The 20,880-nt window shown below is 46.6% G+C and overlaps 1 protein-coding gene across 4 annotated transcripts in view; it reads left to right on the forward strand.

Moving 5' to 3' along the window:
• The window catches only part of LOC147020814 (uncharacterized), a 125,187-nt gene that overhangs the window by 24,876 nt on the left and 79,431 nt on the right, over positions 1-20,880 (forward strand). For 3 of the 4 annotated variants that reach the window (XR_015061971.1, XM_085896448.1, XM_085896446.1), the window contains exons 6-8: positions 10,203-10,349; positions 11,077-11,210; positions 14,579-14,673. Coding sequence is in view for 3 of the 4 variants with exons in the window: in XM_085896448.1 (XP_085752574.1) it covers positions 10,203-10,349; positions 11,077-11,210; positions 14,579-14,673 (376 nt within the window). In the remaining variant the exon portion in view is untranslated. The remainder of the gene's footprint in view (positions 1-10,202; positions 10,350-11,076; positions 11,211-14,578; positions 14,674-20,880) is intronic. The other variant, XM_085896447.1, reaches the window with a different exon arrangement.

Consider the following 20,880-nt stretch of genomic DNA (forward strand, 5'->3'; position numbering starts at 1 on the left):
CACCTTTGGAGTGACGTCATGGCAGCTGTTCGCGTCCCTCGTCCCTCTTGGACGGTACCATCCGGCAGGGATTCACCCTCCTGCCAGATTCCAACCATACACGCAGCCATGACGTCACTCGGCGCATAAAAAAAAACAAGCCCACATCTCGAGGGGTTCACCACGCGAACACATGTGCTCTGCCCATTGGAGCTTAACACACCCGCCCGCGTGGAGAACCCGTCCGGTCCAAATCCTTCTACCTGCCTAACCTTTGTCCGTCGCGGGATTGGCAACATTCACCGCGCTCGTTTCCGGATCGGGCTTCACTCCCGCAAGCGAGCACGTGGCGGCCTCGTGCGTTGCACAGCACGGATCGCGCGCTCGCTGCTGGGCAAACCCGGCGTGGTCCCCGAAACATCTACGGCCGCTACCCGGCTTTCGTTCCTCTGTCGCCGTCGTCATCTCCATTCGACACACGCACTCCTGCGTGTCACGACATTAACACACCTCACCATTACACTCACCCCGGGAGACGTGGCTGCATGCTCACGCATACCGACTGGCATCTCCCTTACATACCTCTCTCTCACACACACTGTCTCCCTTGCACTCGGCCGTTCACTCACGCACCGTGCCTTACTCACACACCAGTCCTCACTCCCACACGGCGTGCTGGGAAGCACGCATCCTGGCACACTCGCCACCACACCACTCACACACGGGGTCGCTTCCACACACGGGGGCACACACACCTTGCACCACACTGGGGATTCGTGTCCCCACAATGGGTTCCGGGGCCTCTATACCCCTCAAGCTCGGCGTGCACCCGTTCACAGCACCCGTCCCCTCGAACTCGCAAAGCACGACCGAACCCACCTGGTCGCGATTCGCCTCAAGGGGGCCTCCCTCTCTCGTTCCTGGAGGAGGCTATCCAGCCGCTCGCACCGGGTCCCTAACCAGTCCGTCAGCTCCCCCTCATCGTCCTCCACTAACTCTGTGTGTGTGCTCGTCTTCAACCCCGTCCAATTCACCCTCTATCTCCCGTGTCTCTATACATTTTATTCTTTCCGTCGTCACCTCGTGTCTCGTCTCGCACGTTTCGGTCACCCCATTTAATTTTTTCCTCTGTGTCACCGTCACTTTTTCTCTCTCCGACACCTTAACACTTCTCGTCCAACACGTGCCCCGAATTTTTTTTTTTGTTCCCGCCTTCACCGCGGGCCTGACAGCCGTTGCACTCCCCCCGAGCTCGTTCGTTCCAGCACGTGGCGTCGCCATTTTGAGCTCCACTGCCCGCGTTTCGCTCCTCACCATTGCCATTATGCCTGCCTGCAGACCACGGTCTATTCGCTGCATCTCACCCCACAGTGTTTGCGTATTCGCTTCCATGTCATCCATTTTATTATTTATTCTTGCCAGCATGGCGAATAGCTGGGCCATGTCGGGTGCGCTTGAGTGAGCCGTTTCGGAGGAGGGAAGGGGAGGTGTCATACACTGCGGCCGCTGCCGTGCCCATCTCGGGCTCTGGGTTCGATTGGGGGGAAAATTGTTGCTGCTCATTCAGCATTTCCTGCTCGGGGCTTTCGTCCTGGACCATGGATTCTACATTCAAACACATACACATTTCTACCCCCGGCACCCGCTCGCCTTGGGACTCCATTTTATTTCTCGTAAGGGGTTAATTTAAATCGCTCGTAATTTCGAGGGAATCGGGGGTCGCTCCTCTCACCCTTGAACCGATTCCCCATGAATTTAGCTTGGAGGCGGGAAGGATTTGAATCCCACTCCCGGACACCAGTGTTGCGAGGAGGGGGGTGGATTTGTGTCCCACGACCTGACACCAGTGTTGCGAGGAGGGGGATGGGTTCGTGTCCCACGACCTTACACCAGCAGTGTTGCGAATTCGCGCCCGTAGGCGTGTGAACGGCCACGTGACTCGAATCGTGGCACGTCGCCCACTGGACGGACAATTCAGTCGTGACCCTCTCGGACCAACGCCGGGAGCAAGTCACGGGTGAGGGTTTAACCTCACCACGATCGTGCCAATTGCCCATCCGCGCAGGATAGGGTCGCTCGCCAAATTTGATCTACCTAAGTACCTGCGCGAATGGTTGACCGGGCGATCGCACCATGCCACAGGCCGACTCTGGACACGAACCGCTTAAGCGGTCCGTTCCATGCTACAGTGATAACCGAGCAGTGTTATCATCGGCCTCGACGGTTCCGATTAATTATCGGGCGTATTAAGCCCACTACGAACCCTTTACGTGAAGCAGGATGGAGGGTCAATTAAAAGGAAGGAGACGAAGCGAAACGGGAAAACAGTTCAACACAATGCACATTTATTCCGCGGCACACGGAAAGCACGTAAAAACAGCCACAATAATCAAAAATGCACATATAAAGCGAAAGCAAGAGTTAAACCGAATACGCGTACACATGGCAACACTTATACAGTTCTACTTTACAGACGGCACCAACACACATTTACTCAAAAGCAAAGGAAGGAAGCCATCCTCATAGACAAGGGGGCAGACGGGGCCTGTGGGCCTTTATGGCGTGGGACTTGGCAGACCGAATGAGTCCCACGAGACCGTTGCAGGTTACCTGCACCCTCGCGGTGCGATGGTGGGCGAGCTCTCTCCGGCGCTCCTTGTACGAACGCGCAGGTCCACGGGCGACAGCTGGCAGAGCGGCACCTCCAGTCCGCGTCCCCTCCGCGACGTCCGGACTCTCCACCGACTGCAAGCTCCAAGAGCGGGTCGCTCTACGGACCGCTTCTCCAAGACCCAGACGGGCAGAAGACCATGAACCGCCAACTGACACTGACACTCTCACCGACCGCCCTGACCTCCTCTGACCTCACTTCCTCTCACCTGACTTCCTCCCAGCGGTGCCTCCATGTGCCCTTTTATTTCCCCGGCACCCCGCCCCTCCCTTCGCGGCACGCCGGGGGGCGGGGGGGGGGACATTCCACTTGAGAAATCGGGGTGGGAGTTGAGTTCCAACCGTCATTCTTGTTTACCAAGGAAATTGGGGTGGGAGTTGAGTTGTTCTCCTTTTGTGTTCGTGGAGATGTTGACGGTTGCTGAAGGAGTGGTGAGAATGGCGTGGTTGTTGAGAGGCAGGTGTGGTTGTGGTTGTTGTGAAGCGGCGTTGTGGTTGGTGGTTGTTGTGTGATTGCGGTTAAGACGTGGTTGGTTCAAAATAAAGATAGAATAGAAAAACGCCTAACTCAAAGCGTCGCAGCCCGAATGAATCTCATAAATTCCCTCTAGACAACGGATTTGGGGCTAACGACACATGTACTTAGAGATATCTAACCTACGGGCCCTTCATGGTGTAATGCGAATTTCCACAGCCGTAACAATATATGTATATATGTATATGTATATATGTATATATGTATATATATATATATGTATATATGTATATATGTATATATGTATATATATATATATATATATATATATATATATATATATATATATATATATATATATATATATATATATATATATATATATATATATATAAATGTGACTCCAACTCAACTTCTCTTCTCTTTCCCTATTATCCACAATATTACTATTTTCGCAATCCCAAAATTATATTTGGTACTTTTGTATATAGATATATCTTCCTTCTTCTTCTTTCTTCTTCTTCCTTCTTCTTCTTCTTCTTCTTCTTCTTCTTTCTTTCTTCTTCTTTCTTCTTTCTTCTTTCTTCTTTCTTCTTCCCTTTCGGGGTCGCGACAGCGGATGATCCGCATAGGGATTTGGCACATGTTTTACGCCGGATGCCCTTCCTGACGCAACCCTGGTCGCCTCTTGCAACACAGGGATATGGTACACCTATTTTAACCGGGGTATACACCGGCCCAGTACACTGGTACTCATTTCGCCGACCTCGCAAGGATGACAGGCTGAGTCAACCCCCTGGTGTATTAATTCAGTGGCCCAACGGGGCTTGAACTCAGGACCTTTTGGATCCCAAGCCGCTGCCCTAACCACTGCGCCAACACCAGGCGTGTGTGTGTGTGTGTGTGTGTGTGTGTGTGTGTGTGTGTGTGTGTGTGTGTGTGTGTGTGTGTGTGTGTGTGTGTGTGTGTGTGTGTGTGTGTGTGTGTGTGTGTGCGTGTGTGTGTGTGTGTGTGTGTGTGTGTGTGTGTGTGTGTGTGTGTGTGTGTGTGTGTACATATACATATACATATACATATACATATACATATACATATACATATACATATACATATACATATACATATACATATACATATACATATACATATACATATACATATACATATACATATACATATACATACACACATACATATACACGGTAATCCCCCATTTCTCGCGGGGGTTACGTTCCAAACCCTCTCGCGGTAAGTGAAAATCCGCGATAAATGGACGCCTCCACAGAATGCATTTTAAACACATTTTAATCTCAATTAAACGCATAAAGAAAACATTTGAAGCATAAAAATGCTTCCTGTAAACTCAGTAACGTTGCAAAAACATTGTGATGGGCAGTCGCTGGTGTTGTTTCTTCATGGTGGTGAGGAGAGTTTTCGCCATTTTTGCTAAGCGTTCAAGTGAGAGGCCTTCGTCGTCGTGCTCCTGCGATGGATCAGATTGTTCCTCCTCCTCCTCACATGCAGACTTCGTAAGCTCAGCCAAATCCTCGTCCGTTAATGGGTCAGAGTTGGTTTCGATGAGGTCATTCACTTCATCGTGCGTCATGTCGTTGAATCCTCCTCCTCGAATCTTCGCCAGCTTGACCGCCTTATAGATTGCCGAATGGTGAATTTCGTCTGGAGAAAAGCCCTTGTATTCGTGGATTCATTCTGGCCACAGCTTCTTACAACAGGTGTTTAAGGTTTCTTTTTTTTCATTTCTTGTCGAGCTTTCTGAATTATTTGGAGACATGTTGCTATCGTGAAATCACGCCAATACGCCCTCAGAGAAAAATTGTCGTCGGAATCCATGGCCTCCACGAGGTGCTGCAGCGCGTTGCGAATGTAAAGCGCTGATGTTGGCTTCGTCCTTCTTGATGTAGCGTATGGTCGATTCATTCAAACCGTAATGGCGCCCAACCGCCGCAAACGTTTTTCCTTTGGGCGGCATTGTAGGGCTTGGAGAAAAAAACGTAGAAAATATCTGTCGTTCACAAGCGAAACACTCAAGACAGCGAGAGTGCACCTCGTGGGCAGCAGCCAATTAGCGCCAAGGAGAAATGAATAGCGCGCTCTCTGTCTTTGTCTCGTGCGTTGTGTCGACAAACATACAAATTTTTTGTTTGTTTTATTATGAAGATACTTTCGAGCGCCACACGTTATAATTTATTGCTTAAATAATTTATATTTTATATATTATTACCGGGGGAATCCGCAGAAAAAATTAGTTCCGTTCCAAGGGAAAACCCGCGATGAACCAGGGGCGCGATAGGTGAACTGCGATGAAGTGGGGGTTGACTGTATATATATATATATATATATATATATATATATATATATATATATATATATATATATATATATATATATATATATATATATATATATATATATATATATATATATAAAATAGGAGAACGAGGAGTAGAACGAGAACTGGACATAAAGACAATCAGGGACAGGTTGATGTGAGTGACGTTTGTGATGGAGATAGGAATGGTGAATGGAATTTCAGCGTACACACCACGAACAGGGTTCAGAGCAGCATAAAGACTAATTCAGTGTGCAGTTAGAAGATATTGTTGCGAATTCGCGCCCGCCGGCGTGCGAACGGCCACGTAACTCGAATCGCGGCACGTCGCCCACCGGAAGGACAATTCTGTCGTGACTCTCTCGGACTAACGCCGGGAGATAGTCACGGGTGGGCCTTTCGGCCTCACCACGATTGTGCCAATCGGCCCCCGCGTGGGATAGGGTTGTTCGCCAAATTCGACCTACCTAAGTACCCATGCGGAGGGTAGACCGGGCGATCGCACCTCGCCGCAGGTCGACTCCGGATACGGGCCACTTAAGCGACCCGTTCCATACTATCGGGATAACCGAGCGGTGTTATCGTCGGCCTCGACGGTTCCGATTAATAATCGGGCGTATTAAGCCCACTACCAACCCTTTACGTGAAGCAAGATGGAGATTCAATTAAAGAAAAGACGAAGCGAAACGGGAAAAACAGTTCAACATAATGCACATTTATTCCGCGACGCACGGAGAGCACACATATACAATTACAACAATTATGCACCAAAAGCAGATGTAACAAAAGAAACACAACAATGCAGAGATACTACCGACTACGCGAGCACACGGCAACACTTAAACAGTTTTACTTTATAGACTGCGCCAACAACACATTTACTGAAAAGCAAAAGAAAAGGGCCACCCTCAACGACAAGGGGGCAAACGGGGCCTGTGGGCCGTGAGACCGGGTGGATCCTACCCGTGTCTTTGTGATGAGCCGCAAATGTGGCGGCGCGGCGGCGCCCCGACTCCGCGCTCCTTCGCGGGTTTCGTTGGCACTGCTTGGAGTGGGGTGGGAACGGGGCCCCCTTTTCGCACTATCTCAGCGTGGGGGAAAAAAAGGGGGGAATTGTTGATGCTCTGGGGAAAGAGGATAGCTGGCTTGCTTGGGTCCCGCGACAAGCGACTCCACTGCGAGCTCGTCGCCGACCGCAGTCTTCCTTGCCTCGGACCCGAACCCTTCGGTCTCCTCCCCAATTCTCCTCAGCCAACTGCAGCAAATCACCTCGACCGTGCTCCAGGCTCCAGGCTTCCTCTCTGCAGCTCCCCGACAGACTCCGAACCCCGACAGACTCCGACCTCCGACAGACTGACTCTTCTCCAGACCCGACTTGACTCTTCTCAAACTCGCCTTGACTCTTCTCCAACCAACTAAATTCGCCCCGCGCTCGGCGCTTTATAGTCCGGCAGGAGAACCCATATGCAAATTTCTGAATCAGAACGAGCTCGGGGGTGGAGCCACGCTCGCCCATTGGACGGAGAAAAAGGGGCGTGAGTCTCCCCTGATCCTCAAACTTGCATATCCCGATTCTACTCCGACGCGCCTGGCGGTGGGGCCAAACCGCCCCGTGCTTGCCGATTGGACGGATCAGAAGTGGGCGTGTATCATTCCTGATCTGAATTCTCCTCGGAAAGGCCGCACTTTGCACCCGCGGCTCGGCGTGCGTCCCGCACGAGGCCAGGACAGCCTGATGCTCTGTGCCCACAAGCGGTGCGGGAATGGCCGCAGAAGGAGAGGCGAAGGTGGTGGAGGGTTTAAAGTGGTGGTCCATGGCCATGGCGACATTTGGAATGGCGGTGATGCAATGTTTGCGGGAGTGAGTTGTGAAGGTAAAGGTCGTGGCTGTTGGCATTGTTGTTGTGAAGCGGCATTGCGGTTGGTGGTCGTTGTGTTGCGGTTGAGACGTGGTTGGTTCAAAATAAAGATAGAACAGAAAAACGGCTATCTCAAAGGGTCGCAGCCCGAATGAATCACATTTATTCCCTCTAAACAACGGGTTTGGGGCTAACTACACATGTACTTAGAGATATCTCACCTACGGGACCTGAATGGTGGTTTGCGAATTTCCTCAACCGTAACAATATCATTCCTATTTTGCACATATTTGTTCCACTCTTCTTCCCTTAAACTTGTCTTCATTGACACCCTCCCTGCCAGCCCCATCACCTCCCCCAGTTCTCGAGCGTTATCAAGTTTCTGAGCATCTGCTACATTTGAACGTATCTAAAGTTGTGCATCCTTGTGATTCTTCCCTTGTGACTTCATAAGGAATTTGCATATTAATTTTCTGAGCCTTTAACTGAACTTTTTAATTTATGCCTCATATCTCTGCTTCCCTGACACCTGGAAAAATGCATCTGTTTGTACATTTCCTAAAACCACCCGGGTCATGAAATGTCATCAGCTTCGACCAATATTGATTTCACATGTGATGGCTCGTGTCTTTGAGGGCTTTTTAGCTGACAGGGTGATTGAGGACATCACAGATGTGATTGATTTCCAACAATTTAGTCATCTGAAAGGATGTTCCATTAATCACTATTTAGTATGTTGGATTGTATACACAAGGGCCTCTAAACCAGGCTGCTCTGCAAATGTCTGTGCTGTCGATTAAAAAAAAAAATTGTAAGGTGTCTCACCATATTAACCACACGACTGCGGTGGAAAATAAGATTCAACTTGGAGGGAACCGTGCAATTCTGCCCATGATCTGTAGCTTCCTATCACAGCGATCTCGGACTGTTCGGGAGAATTGAGCTACTTCCGATTAATTTCATCTCTCCTATGGAGTACCTCAGGGCACAAAACTTGGGCTGATCATCTTCCTTGTGATGGTGAATGATGCCACTACTGCATACATTTGTCGATGACCTCAGTATCATTAAAATATTGGAAATAAATGATGTCTTGCATGCTGTCGCATTTGGACTTATTTCGTGAATGCTGTGGTGGCAATGACATGGTGTCATAGCCAGAGAAATGTAGGGTCATGTAGATATCATTTTTTCGCAAGCCACTAACTCCTCTTACACAGGTGATCAATGGTGTTTCCTTGGAAGCTGTTTCATCTCTGAAGCTCCTCGATGTCGTAATTCAAGACTATCTGAAGTGGAGGTGGAGCACCTGGCTAGCAATGCTTTTGAGACATTTGTACATCTTGTGGAAGCTCAAGAAGGATGGTGTGAAAGCTGAAGATTTTGTAATAATCTACAAGATGTACATTTACCCATTCTTAGAATTTGGAGGACCTGTATAGAGTTCAGGTCTCACGATATCCCAAGTAGCAGATATTGAGCAGTTCCAAAAGAGCTTTGAGAAGGATCACCTTTCCAAATCGTCTTCCCTATCTGGACTTGGAATTCCAGATAAGGTATTGTTATCGTGTACCGTCCGTCTGTCCATCCATCTCCTATTTCGACTTATCCAGCTGAAACTTGGCAGCAATGTTCCACTCCTGACTGGAAATGGGGGTTGCACAGCTTGTTCTGGTCACGTGACTTCAAGTCGGTCAAAATGGCAGACTTGGTAAATTCCTTCAAAAATCTTCTCCAGACCCACCAGTCACAATCAGAATGCTGCAAAAGTTGGGTAACAACATTAGGCCAGGGTAGGAATGCTAAATTGCAGACAGGCTGATCATGTGACTGGAAGTGTCTCAAAATGGCCGACTTGGTCAATTCTTTGGAAAATCGTGTAAATGCCTTCAAAAATCTTCTTCTCCAGACCCACCAATCAGGATGCCACCAAATTTGGGTTGCAACATTATGACAGGGTCCTGATGTTAAATTGCAGAGGCCATGCTGATCATGTGACTGGAAGTGTGCTTCAAACTCTCCCAGGGGAAAAAAAGAACCGGGCAGGAAGTCTGGAACACTGCATCGATCGCTCCAGGAAAAAAAATAACCTTAAGCGGACTGAAGGTGAGGCCTGAGGCCGATACGTGGTGTCGTTGGAAGGCCCATGACACCTATCCTGTCAATATTTGATGATCATTTCAACCATCGCTTTTTTTGTGTTTCACATTGAATGGAAAACGCAAAGGTAGGGTAGGGCAATTGTGAATATGACAGGTTTGACGATGTGTTAGTCCTGAACTGCATGAAAATAAAAATGGTGGATGTTGGAGTCAGCCATCCTATGCCGTAATGATTTCCCAGACGTAATGATTTAGCCAGACAGACAACTGCCGCTCCTTTAATGTATACAGATAATGTCATGTCCCCTTGCGACGCTCCTCATAGCTGTCTATCTTGCCCCTCCCCCCCCAAATCTATCTTGTCTTTTTATACAAAATCATGTCTATGTGATCTATGGCCTTCCTGAGATGTGTTGACCAAAACTATACACTGTGCTAAGTGACGTCTCATTAAATTCCTGTCCAGCATTGATGCTATTTTGATTTGTAAGTTATCCCCCTGCAAATACAACTGAAAAAACTATCAGCTTTACCAAATAGGATGTGAACTTAAAATCCAACGAGGATGCCAACAACTACACGTATGAACATTTTGATCATCCCTCATATTTTGTTAATTTATATTGTATATTTACAGACTCTTGGTCATAGCAGGTAATTGGCTTCTCCTTTCGGTGTAATTTGTGGCAAAGGTTACTGTTTGTTATTAACAGAATTGTAAAGTATTTTATTCATCGTAAGAGGCCTATGTAATACCACGTCTTCAGTAGGACTACGCGGGAGCAGCTTGGGCGCGTGGATGCACACTCTCGTCAAGAGAACCAAAGTTTGCAACAAGAAGCAAATGAGGATTTACTTGTGGCTCCTCAAGTGCAAGTTGCTGAAGATGGATCATTGATTCTCAATGAACAAAGGTGGGTGTGTAATACAAGAGCCCGGATGAACACGGTTGTTGGTTTAAAGAAAAATTGTTGGTTCTTCAGTTATTATATCTAAACATGGTGGTTTTATTCATTCAGGATATATTATTGGTGCCCATTACATGGTACCTTTCCCTAAACATTGTCAAATTTATCACCAAACCAGCTCCCTTAATGAGCTCCATGAGTCTAATCATTCTGCTCACCTTGACCCCTCTGTCCCTCCTTTTTCCCCTCCTGTTGAATTGATGTCCCATCCATCCAATCCTGGTGTTTTATCCAGGTTTTAAAGACAGTAGGTCACCACCAGCTTATGTCATCTTTTATACCTACCCTGGATATTTTCTAAACTATGACTTCACCTTTGTTTTGTTTGTGCATCCCATTTGTATCTTTCATTGAACTCCATGGTCAGTTAAGGTTACATGCTATGTTGTTTTGCTTTCTTTAGCCTCAAATATTCATCATGAGAAAATAATGGTACTTTTGAAGGGAATAAATTGAATCAAACTTATTGTTACGTGAATTCATCCTGGATTTAATTTGTTTTTAGAATCAAATTGAGTCAAAGTATGTTGTGCAAGTAAAATGTAACAAACATTAACAATGTGTGCCTCTATCACAAAGTTGGATGAAGATTTATCTTCATCAATCGTTGACTCTTCTTGTCATCCTTTCATGGGAGCTCTCAATATCTCAACTGTTATCCATTCTCTCCCAGCATCTCTGTTGGCGTTCAACAGTCCAGCAGCATCTGTGTTGTTGAAGGGTCAGCGGTGCTGGAGCGAGGTAATGCCACCACCTACAGCAGTTTTCTGAACAAAACTACCCATACCCGCCGTTGGAGTGATGCTGGTAAGGGAATGGCTGTTTTCAGAGCTCTGTCACTGATGGACATCTGTCGATCCAATTTTACCGTCTTTCGATATCATTCTCTCTCTGCTGTCCTTTTGTTTAGTCGTCCATAATCATGACCCCTCCAGATACTGGATGTTCAGCTAACCAGACCTATTTGTAGAGGAGCATATGTTGGAAAGTGATGTATAGTTTTTTTTTGACTTGCTGATATTTCAGCTCATTGTTATATAACTTCATAAAATTATATACAAGTATGTGTGATATATAAAAATGACCAACAAAGCTCACAAGTGAAGTAAACGTAGGTTTTAAGGTATTTCTGTCAATGGCGGCTGAAGATGATTGTTCTGCTACCTGAGCAAAAGTTTTAAATTGTCCGATAAACTTTTGGGGTTTTAATTCCACAGTTGCTCAGCAGAAAGTTCCATACCTTGTGACAGAGTGGTGACTTGTCTAGGATTAGTTCTGAGCCAGGGAAATTATCGTAACGTGTGAGCACCCCGATTCTCTATCAAGAGTATGGCTGGCCTCAACCACCAGAATTTGTCTGACTGAGGTTGTCTTCTTGGCATTCATTTTTTAGCTAGTTGAAGTTTTGTGTGTGTGTGTGTGTGTGTGTGTGTGTGTGTGTGTGTGTGTGTGTGTGTGTGTGTGTGTGTGTGTGTGTGTGTGTGTGTGTGTGTGTATACACGTACCACTGAGGTCATGGACCCACCATTTGGAGAGTATATGGGTAGAACGGATTGAAAGTTTGATGAAAAAGTGAAGCCCAGTTGATCCAGAGTCCAAAAAAGTTGAATCCAATGGAATGGAATGGATGGACGTTGGCTCACAAGGAGCTCCTCAACCCTGACCTGTCTCGATGTTTGTGTGGTGTCCATTTAAAGTGGTATAACTGGTCTCCAGGGTCTAAGGCAGGTATGGGAGCATTCGTCAGCGCAGCGCATCGCTGCATCCGTTGTCTGCCGCTAATCCAGGGGTCTCTGGCAATCCTCCAGATAGCTGCCTGGCCCATCACAATATTCTTGAGATGCCGATCATCCTGCTGCAACTACGAGGCACGTGGTCGGCCCATTGGCCTCCTCCATGCCGAAAAAAGTGTTGTATGTGTGGCTAGTTCTGAAACCATGAACCAGCCACCTAAGTCCAAAACTTCTTGCAAAGTCAAGAGCCCACCCTCTTCCAGTCAGTTGGGATGATGCCTGTGTTCCAGGAAGAACACAGAACTGCATGCGGCGACACAGGTGCAGAATTTCCACCAGCCTTGAGAAGCTCAGAATGGATGCCACAGATATTAGGAGCTTTCCCCCTCTTTCAAGTAGTTCACCGTGGCCTTTGTTTCCCCAAATGAAGGCAGTTTTCAGTCGATTTGAGAGTCAGTAATAGCGATAGTTACACTCCTGACATCCAACTCAACAGCTGGTGGGTCAGCCTGGTACAACTGCTCAAAGGAATTGACCCAGTGGACCTTCACCGCAGTCTCTTCTGTCAAGAGCTCACCACCCTTTACCCTAACTGCAGTACACTGAGGGATGGACTTGGAGGAACACAATGTATGAATTCCTGTGTAAGCAGATCTAAAATCGCTTTACCACAGGTGATGCTCTACCCTTCATAGATTCCTCACACACACAGGCCTCCTTGTCTGCCCTCAGCACACATTCAGTTTTACGCTTCAACTTCCTGAACAGCTCAGCTCTCCATTAATCCAGGCACTGCAGCTCTGGTCAATGGTATCCAGCGTCCCTTAGGAGACAAAGTTCTTCTTTGCCTGATTATGGCTTCCAAGACATCCACTGACATCATCAATGATGGTCATCTTAAAGGCACTCTCCAACTCTTCAGGATTCCCTGAAACAACCAACCCCCCTCCCCCCCCCCCAAGTCCCCACTCAGCCTGTTTGCAAACAACTTAGCTACCCCCTCATCCTTCCTTGATTTTGCCAACATCTAACCTAGGCTGGGATGGTACCATTCACCCAGATTTTAGCTGCAACTTCAGATTTGCTACCACAAGCCTGTGGTCAGTATTGAGGAACTGGGCATTCTGGTAGACCCTGCAGTTCTGGATCATCCTCCAGTGACCATCAACGAAGACATGGTCAATCTCCTTAGCCACACCACCAACGTTGAATAACAAGTTCAGCGATGAGCTTGTGGGTGCTGAAAACATGAACCGGGCACCCTAAGTCCATGACTTCTTGCAAAGTCAAGGAACTTGGTGCTATTTTGGTTCACAGTTCCAGACCCATGGAGACCAACACGTGCCTCAGAGCATCTCTATCAGTTCCAGTCAATGCATTGAAATACCGCAGGACTAGAAGAGTATCTCACTTGGGGCACTGATCAACCACAGACTCGAACGCAGGCGGCATAGAATGTGTCCTTCATGGTGAGGTCACTCGCCTCAGTCGGAGCATATACAGCGACCAGGAAAATGACATCTAAGGAGTGATGGATCCTTAGTCTCATAATACGCTCGTTGATCAGTGTCACGTCAATTATCATTGGAGTCAGCTTATTGGACACAGCTACAGCAACTCCTTGGACATGGTAACCATCAGAGGGACCAGACCAATAGTAAGTGTATCCACCCACCATGATCTCACCGCAATCCAGTCTCCGAACCTCAGAGAGTGCTGCAATCAATATTCAAATGCTGGAACTCAGATGATAGAGACAGTTGATAATCCTCTCTTTGGGATAGAACATTCCAGGTAATCACCTGAAGGGATCGCCTCAGGTTAACCCGAGGAGACGCCGTATAGTGGATGGTTACCCCGTGCTATTCCTCCCATTGTCAAAGAATGGGGGTCCCGAAGGCTTTGCTTGATGTCGGTTTTGAGGCCCCCAAAGGCCTCTATAAAGTGTATGCAGTATTGTGATGTGGGGTCGTGCAGTGCTGCCACCGGGTAAAGTTAACCACCATGAGGCCAATAACACCATAACTTTTCAATCTCCAACACATCCCAAAACCCCTCCTGGGAAATCTCACCACCAGGAGGGCAATAACTCCATACATTTTCAATATCCAACATGTGCCTGAATCCCAACAGAGTGTTTATTTTTCAGTACCTGGTACTCAGATGTGCCGGAATTCCTACATAGTTTTTCTTCAGCACCTGGTACTCGGAGTAGTGCGAAATAATTACGTCCAGCCGTGTGGGGCTGGCGTTTGCATGAAAAGAGCACCTTGATCTGTATCTAGAAAGTGTTACCTGCCCTTTACACTTGATATTATTGTTGAAATGCCATTTGAGGATGCCAATGCAAAACATGCACGTCCTCAAACGTCACTCTTACTTTGGTGTGCTTGTGTGCGTTTTTAGTTGATCTAACTTTGAATTGTTTCTTTTCTGCTGTAGAGACTGATCTATTTTTCCTGGCTGTCAGCATGATGGGGACAGACCTAGGAATGATTGGATATTTGTTTCCAAAGCGATCCAGACGAGAGCTCAAGGTGAGAAGAGTTCATGGAGTTCTTTACTGTTTTTGCAGTTCCTGTGAAACATCCCTATTTTATTTGTATGGAAAACAAAACATCTGCAACCATTTTACATTTGAACACTTGTGCTGTATACCACTCATAGTACTGTACTTTGGATCTTGAACTGTATATACCTCTTTATAATATATATATATATATATATATATATATATATATATATATATATATATATATATATATATATATATATATATATGATATTGTTGCGAATTCGCGCCCGCCGGCGTGCGATCGGCCGCTCGACTCGAATGGCGGCCGCCTCGCCTACCGGACAGACAATTCTGTCGTGACCCTCCGGGAACTATCGCCCGGAGCCAGTCACGGGTGGGCCTTTCGACCTCACCACGATCGTGCCAATCGGCCACCCGCGTAGGATAGGGTTGTTCGCCAAACTCGACCTCCCTAAGTACCCACGCGGATGGTAAACCAGGCGATCGTACCTCGCCGCAGGTCGACTCCGGACACGAACCGCTTAAGCGGTTCGTTCCGTGCTATCGGGATAACCGAGCGGTGTTATTGTCGGCCTCGACGGTTCCGATTAATTATCGGGCGTATTAAGCCCACTACGAACCCTTTACGTGAAGCAAGATGGAGATTCAAACGAAGGAAAGTCGCAGCGAAACGGGGAACAATTCAACATGATGCACATTTATTACCCAGCCCACGAAAAGCACACATATACAGTCAAACAGTCAGAATGCACATATATCAATTTAAAACAAAAACAACAATGCAGAGCTTCGACTGAATACACCAACACACGGCAACACTTATACAGTTTTACTTCACAGACTGCGCCGACACATTTACTCAAAAGCAAAGGAAAGAAGCCACCCTCATAGGCAAGGGGGCAGACGGGCCAGTAGGCCAATGTGTGCGCGGGACCTGAAGGAGCGGTCAGGTCCGCGAGACCGGGTGGGTCCTACCCGCATCCTCGTGACGAGCCGCAAATGTGGCTGCCCGGCGGTGCTCCGACTTCGTACTCCTTCGCGGGTTTCGTTGGCACTGCTTGGAGTGGGGTGGGAACGGGGCCTCCTTTTTGCACTATCTCAGCGTGGGGCAAAGGGGGAAATTGTTGATGTCCTGGGGGAGGAGAATGGCTGGCTGGCTGGCTTGGGTCCCTCGACGAGCGATCCCACCGCGACCTCACCGCCGTCTTCCCTGCCTCGGACCCGAGCTCCTTGGCCTCCTCCCACAATTCTCCTCAGCCGACTGCAGAAACCACCTTGACGCCTTCGCCTCCCGACTCCACTCCGCTCTCCAACCCGACTTGACTGCCAAAACTCTCTGCTTCTGCCAAAACTTCCTGCCCTTCCAAAACTTTCTGCCACGATTCGCCTTGCGCTCGGCGCTTCATAGGCCGGCAGGAGAACCCATATGCAAATTTCCGGATCAGGATGAGCTCGAGGGCGGAGCCACGCTCGCCCATTGGACGGAGGAAAAGGGGCGTGAACCTCCCCTGATCCTAGAATTTGCATATTTCAATTTCACACGGAAGAGCCTGGAGGCGGGGCCAAGCCGCTCCGCGCTTGCTGATTGGACAGATCAGAAGTGGGCGTGTAGCATTCCTGATCCGAATTTTCCCTCGGAAAGGCCGCTGTTTGCACTCGCAGCTCGGTGCGTATCGCTTGAACGAGCCCAAGACAGCCCGATGCTCAGTGTTCACAGGTGATGCGGGAATGGCCGTAGAAGGAGAGAGGTGAGGGTGGTGGAGGGTTTTTGGTGGTGGTTTGATGGTTATGGCGGTTGATTCAAAATAAAGATAGAACAGAAAACCGCCTAACTCAAAGCGTCGCAGCCCGAATGAATCACATAAATTCCCTCTAAACAACGGGTTTGGGGCTAACTACACATGTACTTAAGAGATATCTCACCTACGGGACCTGAATGGTGGTTTGCGAATTTCCAGAGCCGTAACAATATATATATATATATATATATATATATATATATATATATATATATATATATATATATATATATATATATATATATATATATATATATATATATATATATATACACTCACGCACACACACGTCTTGTTGCCCCACTGACTGTGACTGGTGAGGCCAGATTGTATATTCCTGGCTACCATAAGTGCCATCTTCCACATGGACACATTGTGTTACCTCCAATCACAACCAGGAAGCACCAATGATGTTAATAAGCAGTCGGGGAATGCATTAATGTCATTTTGCGATTCTCCTGACTTGGACCAACGTTGTGATGACCTCATCATGACTGCATCATGCCTGCCAACTGGACACCTTCTGAATGACATCATGACCAGCTGGATGCTCTTCGGGGTTGGCCGGCATAACGCCATTGTGATGAGGTCATCATTACAAAGTTGGGCCAAGTCAAAATTGCAGAATTACATATATATATATATATATATATATATATATATATATATATATATATATATATATATATATATATATATATATATATATATATATATATATATATATATGCTTTGCTTCAATTTGAGTACATTGAAACATTAAACTGCTAAAATTTCAGTAAAAACTCGAAAAATGGGGGTGTTCTAAAGCCTTTGACCGGTAGTGTGTATGTATGTATGTATGTATATGTATGTATATGTATATGTATGTATATATATATATATATATATATATATGTATATATATGTATATATATATATATATATATATATATATATATATATATATATATATATATACACAGTGGGGAGAACAAGTATTTGATACACTGCCGATTTTGCAGGTTTTCCCACTTACAAAGCACGTAGAGGTCTGTAATTTTTATCAGAGGTACACTTAAACTGTGAAAGACGGAATAAAATGACCGTTTTTACAGCCATTTTTCCCTGCTGTGCAGGGGTTTGGCTTTTTCTTGAGGCAATGTTTTATGGCCGGATGCCCTTCCTGACGCCAACCCTGGTCGCCTCTTACGACACACAGGGATATGGTACACCTATTCTAACCGGGGCATACACCGGGACCAGTAAACTGGCACTCATTTCGCCGACCTCGGAAGGATGACAGGCTGAGTCAACCCCCTGGTGTTAATTCAGCAGCCAACGGGGCTTGAACTCAGGACACTGGGATCCCAAGCCGCCACCCTAACCACTAAGCCAACACCAGGTTTCCTGTGAAAGACGGAATCTAAAACAAAAATTCTGAAAATCACATTGTATGATTTTTAAATAATTAATTTTCATTTTATTGCATGAAATAAGTATTTGATCAGTTACCAACCAGTAAGAATTCCGGCTCTCACAGACCTGTCAGTTTTGTCTTTAAGAAGCCCTCCCATTCTCCACTCATTACCTGCATTAACTGCACCAGTTTGAACTCGTTATCTGCATAAAAGACAGCTGTCCGCACTCAATCAGACTCCAACCTCACCAAAATGGGCAAGACCAGAGAGCTGTCTAATAAAGGACATCAGAGACAAAATTGTAGACTTGCACAAGGCTGGGATGGCTACAGGACAATAGGCAAGCAGCTTGGTGAGAAGGCAACAACTGTTGGCGCAATTATCAGAAAATGGAAGAAGTTCAAGATAACAGTCAATCTCCCTTGGTCTGGGGCTCCATGCAAGATCTCACCTCGTGGAGCCTCAATGATTATGAGAGGTGAGGGATCAGCCCAGAACTACATGGCAGGACCTGGTCAATGACCTGAAGAGAGCTGGGACCACAGTATCAAAGAAAACCATAATTAACGCACTATGCCGTCATGAATTAAAATCCTGCAGCGCACACAAGGTCCCTCTGCTCAAGCCAGCGCATGTCCAGGCCCGTCTGAAGTTTGCCAATGACCATCTGGACGATCCAGAGGAGGAATGGGAGAAGGTCATGTGGTCTGATGAGACCAAAATAGAGCTTTTTGGTTTAAACTCCACTCGCCGTGTTTGGAGGAAGAAAAAGGATGAGTGCAACCCCCAGAACACCATCTCAACCGTGAAGCATGGTGGTGGAAACATCATTCTTTGGGGATGCTTTTCTGCAAAGGGGACAGGACGACTGCACCGTATTGAGGGAAGGATGGATGGGGCCATGTATCGCGAGATCTTGGCCAACAACCTCCTTCCCTCAACAAGAGCATTGAAGATGGGGCGTGGCTGGGTCTTCCAGCATGACAACGACCCGAAACACACAGCCAGGGCAACTAAGGAGTGGCTCCGAAAGAAGCATCTCAAGGTCCTGGAGTGGCCGAGCCAGTCTCCAGACCTGAACCCAATGGAAAATCTTTGGAGGGAGCTGAAAGTCTGTGTTACCCAGCGACAGCCCCGAAACCTGAAGGATCTGGAGAAGATCTGTATGGAAGAGTGGGCCAAAATCCCTGCTGCAGTCTGTGCAAACCTGGTTAAGAACTACAGGAAACGTCTGATCTCTGTAATTGCAAACAAAGGTTTCTGTACCAAATATTAAGTTCTGTTTTTCTGATGTATCAAATACTTATTTCATGCAATAAAATGCAAATTAATTATTTAAAAATCATACAATGTGATTTTCAGGATTTTTGTTTAAGATTCCGTCTTTCACAGTTGAAGTGTACCTATGATGAAAACTACAGACTTCTACGTGCTTTGTAAGTGGGAAAACCTGCAAAATCGGCAGTGTATCAAATACTTGTTCTCCCCACTGTATATATATGTATATGTATGTATGTATATAGGGTGTCTCAAAAAGAATACAAATTTCAAAATGCTTCGTTTGATCTAAAAAAAAAAAACAGTAATTTTGTCACTAATGCTTCATTTCTTGTTGCAGAGACCCTGAAGTTTATTTTGATACCAAGCAAGCGCCAGAAAAATGCCAAGACTGACCATACAGCAACGGACGAAAATTGTTGAACTTTGGCACCAGACGAAAAGTGTCATACAGGTGTAACGTCTTTACTCGAGACATTTCGGTATCCACTTGCGCCATGCACCAAACTTTCAGACAATAAAGTGCACCATCGCAAAGTTTACCAATGTGGGAACCATCTGTGACCTTCACAAGGGTCACAGTGGTCGGAAGAGAACAGGTCGTAGTGAAGAAAATGTGGAAATGGTGAGACAGGCGGTCGTTCAGAGTCCAAAAAAAACGATTCGACGACTTTCTGCCAAGACAAACATTCATAAGAGCACCGTTCAGAGGATTCTTCACCAAGACATTCATGCCTTTCCATACAAAATTCAAACGGAAACGGTGCTTACTGATCAACAGATACGCAAATGACTAGACTTTGCAAATTGCTTCTCAGGAAAGTTGGAGGAAGATGCAGACTTCCTCAAAAAACTTCACATGACGGACGAATGCCATGCTCACTTGTCCGGGGAGGTAAACAAGCAAAACTGGGGAACTGAAAATCCTGGTAATGCATCAACTGAACTGGTGCCTCGATCTATTCTCAGTCACCATGTGGGTGGCGGTTGGTTGGTCTGGGATAATTGGTCCATACTTCTTTGAAGATGACCAGGGACGCACTTGCACGGTAAACCAGAGGAACTATCGCAAAATGATTTAGGAATTCTATCTTCCTGAACGACGTACTCAGGCCCGTAGGAGAAACAACCTGATCCAGATGAGAACCTAGTGGTTCCAGCAGGATGGGGGCACCGCCCCATACAGCCAGGGAAACAAGGCGTTTTCTCAACCAACATTTTGAGGGCCGCTTTATCTCCCTCTACGAAGACGTTGAGTGGCCACCGTATTCCCCTGACCTTAATCCTCCAGACTTCTTCTTGTGGGGGTATCTCAAGGACAGGATCTATGGAAACCCTAGGCCTCAGACTCTTGATCAGCTGAAGGAAAACATCCACCGAGAAATCCAGAACATTCCTCAGGAAACGTTTCCCAAAGTGATGGAGAACATGACAACGCGTTTGCAGGCAGTGATCAGACAACGTGGAGCTTACGTCAAACATGTGGTCCAAAAGAAAACAACGATTCTACACCAAAATTTAAATTTTGGTGGCAATTTTGACATTGGTACAATAAACTTCAACCTTTCAGCTTTCTATCCAGCTATATATCTTTTTAAAAAATATATGTATTGACCATCCTCTTTGCAGATGAAAAGTTGTATATTTTTTTTGGGACACCCTGTATACACTACTGGTCAAAGGTTTTAGAACATCCCCATTTTTCCAGTTTTTACTGAAATTTAGCAGTTT

Source organism: Eptatretus burgeri, chromosome 9, assembly GCF_056783735.1.
Source record: "Eptatretus burgeri isolate ZD-2024b chromosome 9, Ebu_testis_v1, whole genome shotgun sequence".
Classification (NCBI taxonomy): domain Eukaryota; kingdom Metazoa; phylum Chordata; class Myxini; order Myxiniformes; family Myxinidae; genus Eptatretus; species Eptatretus burgeri.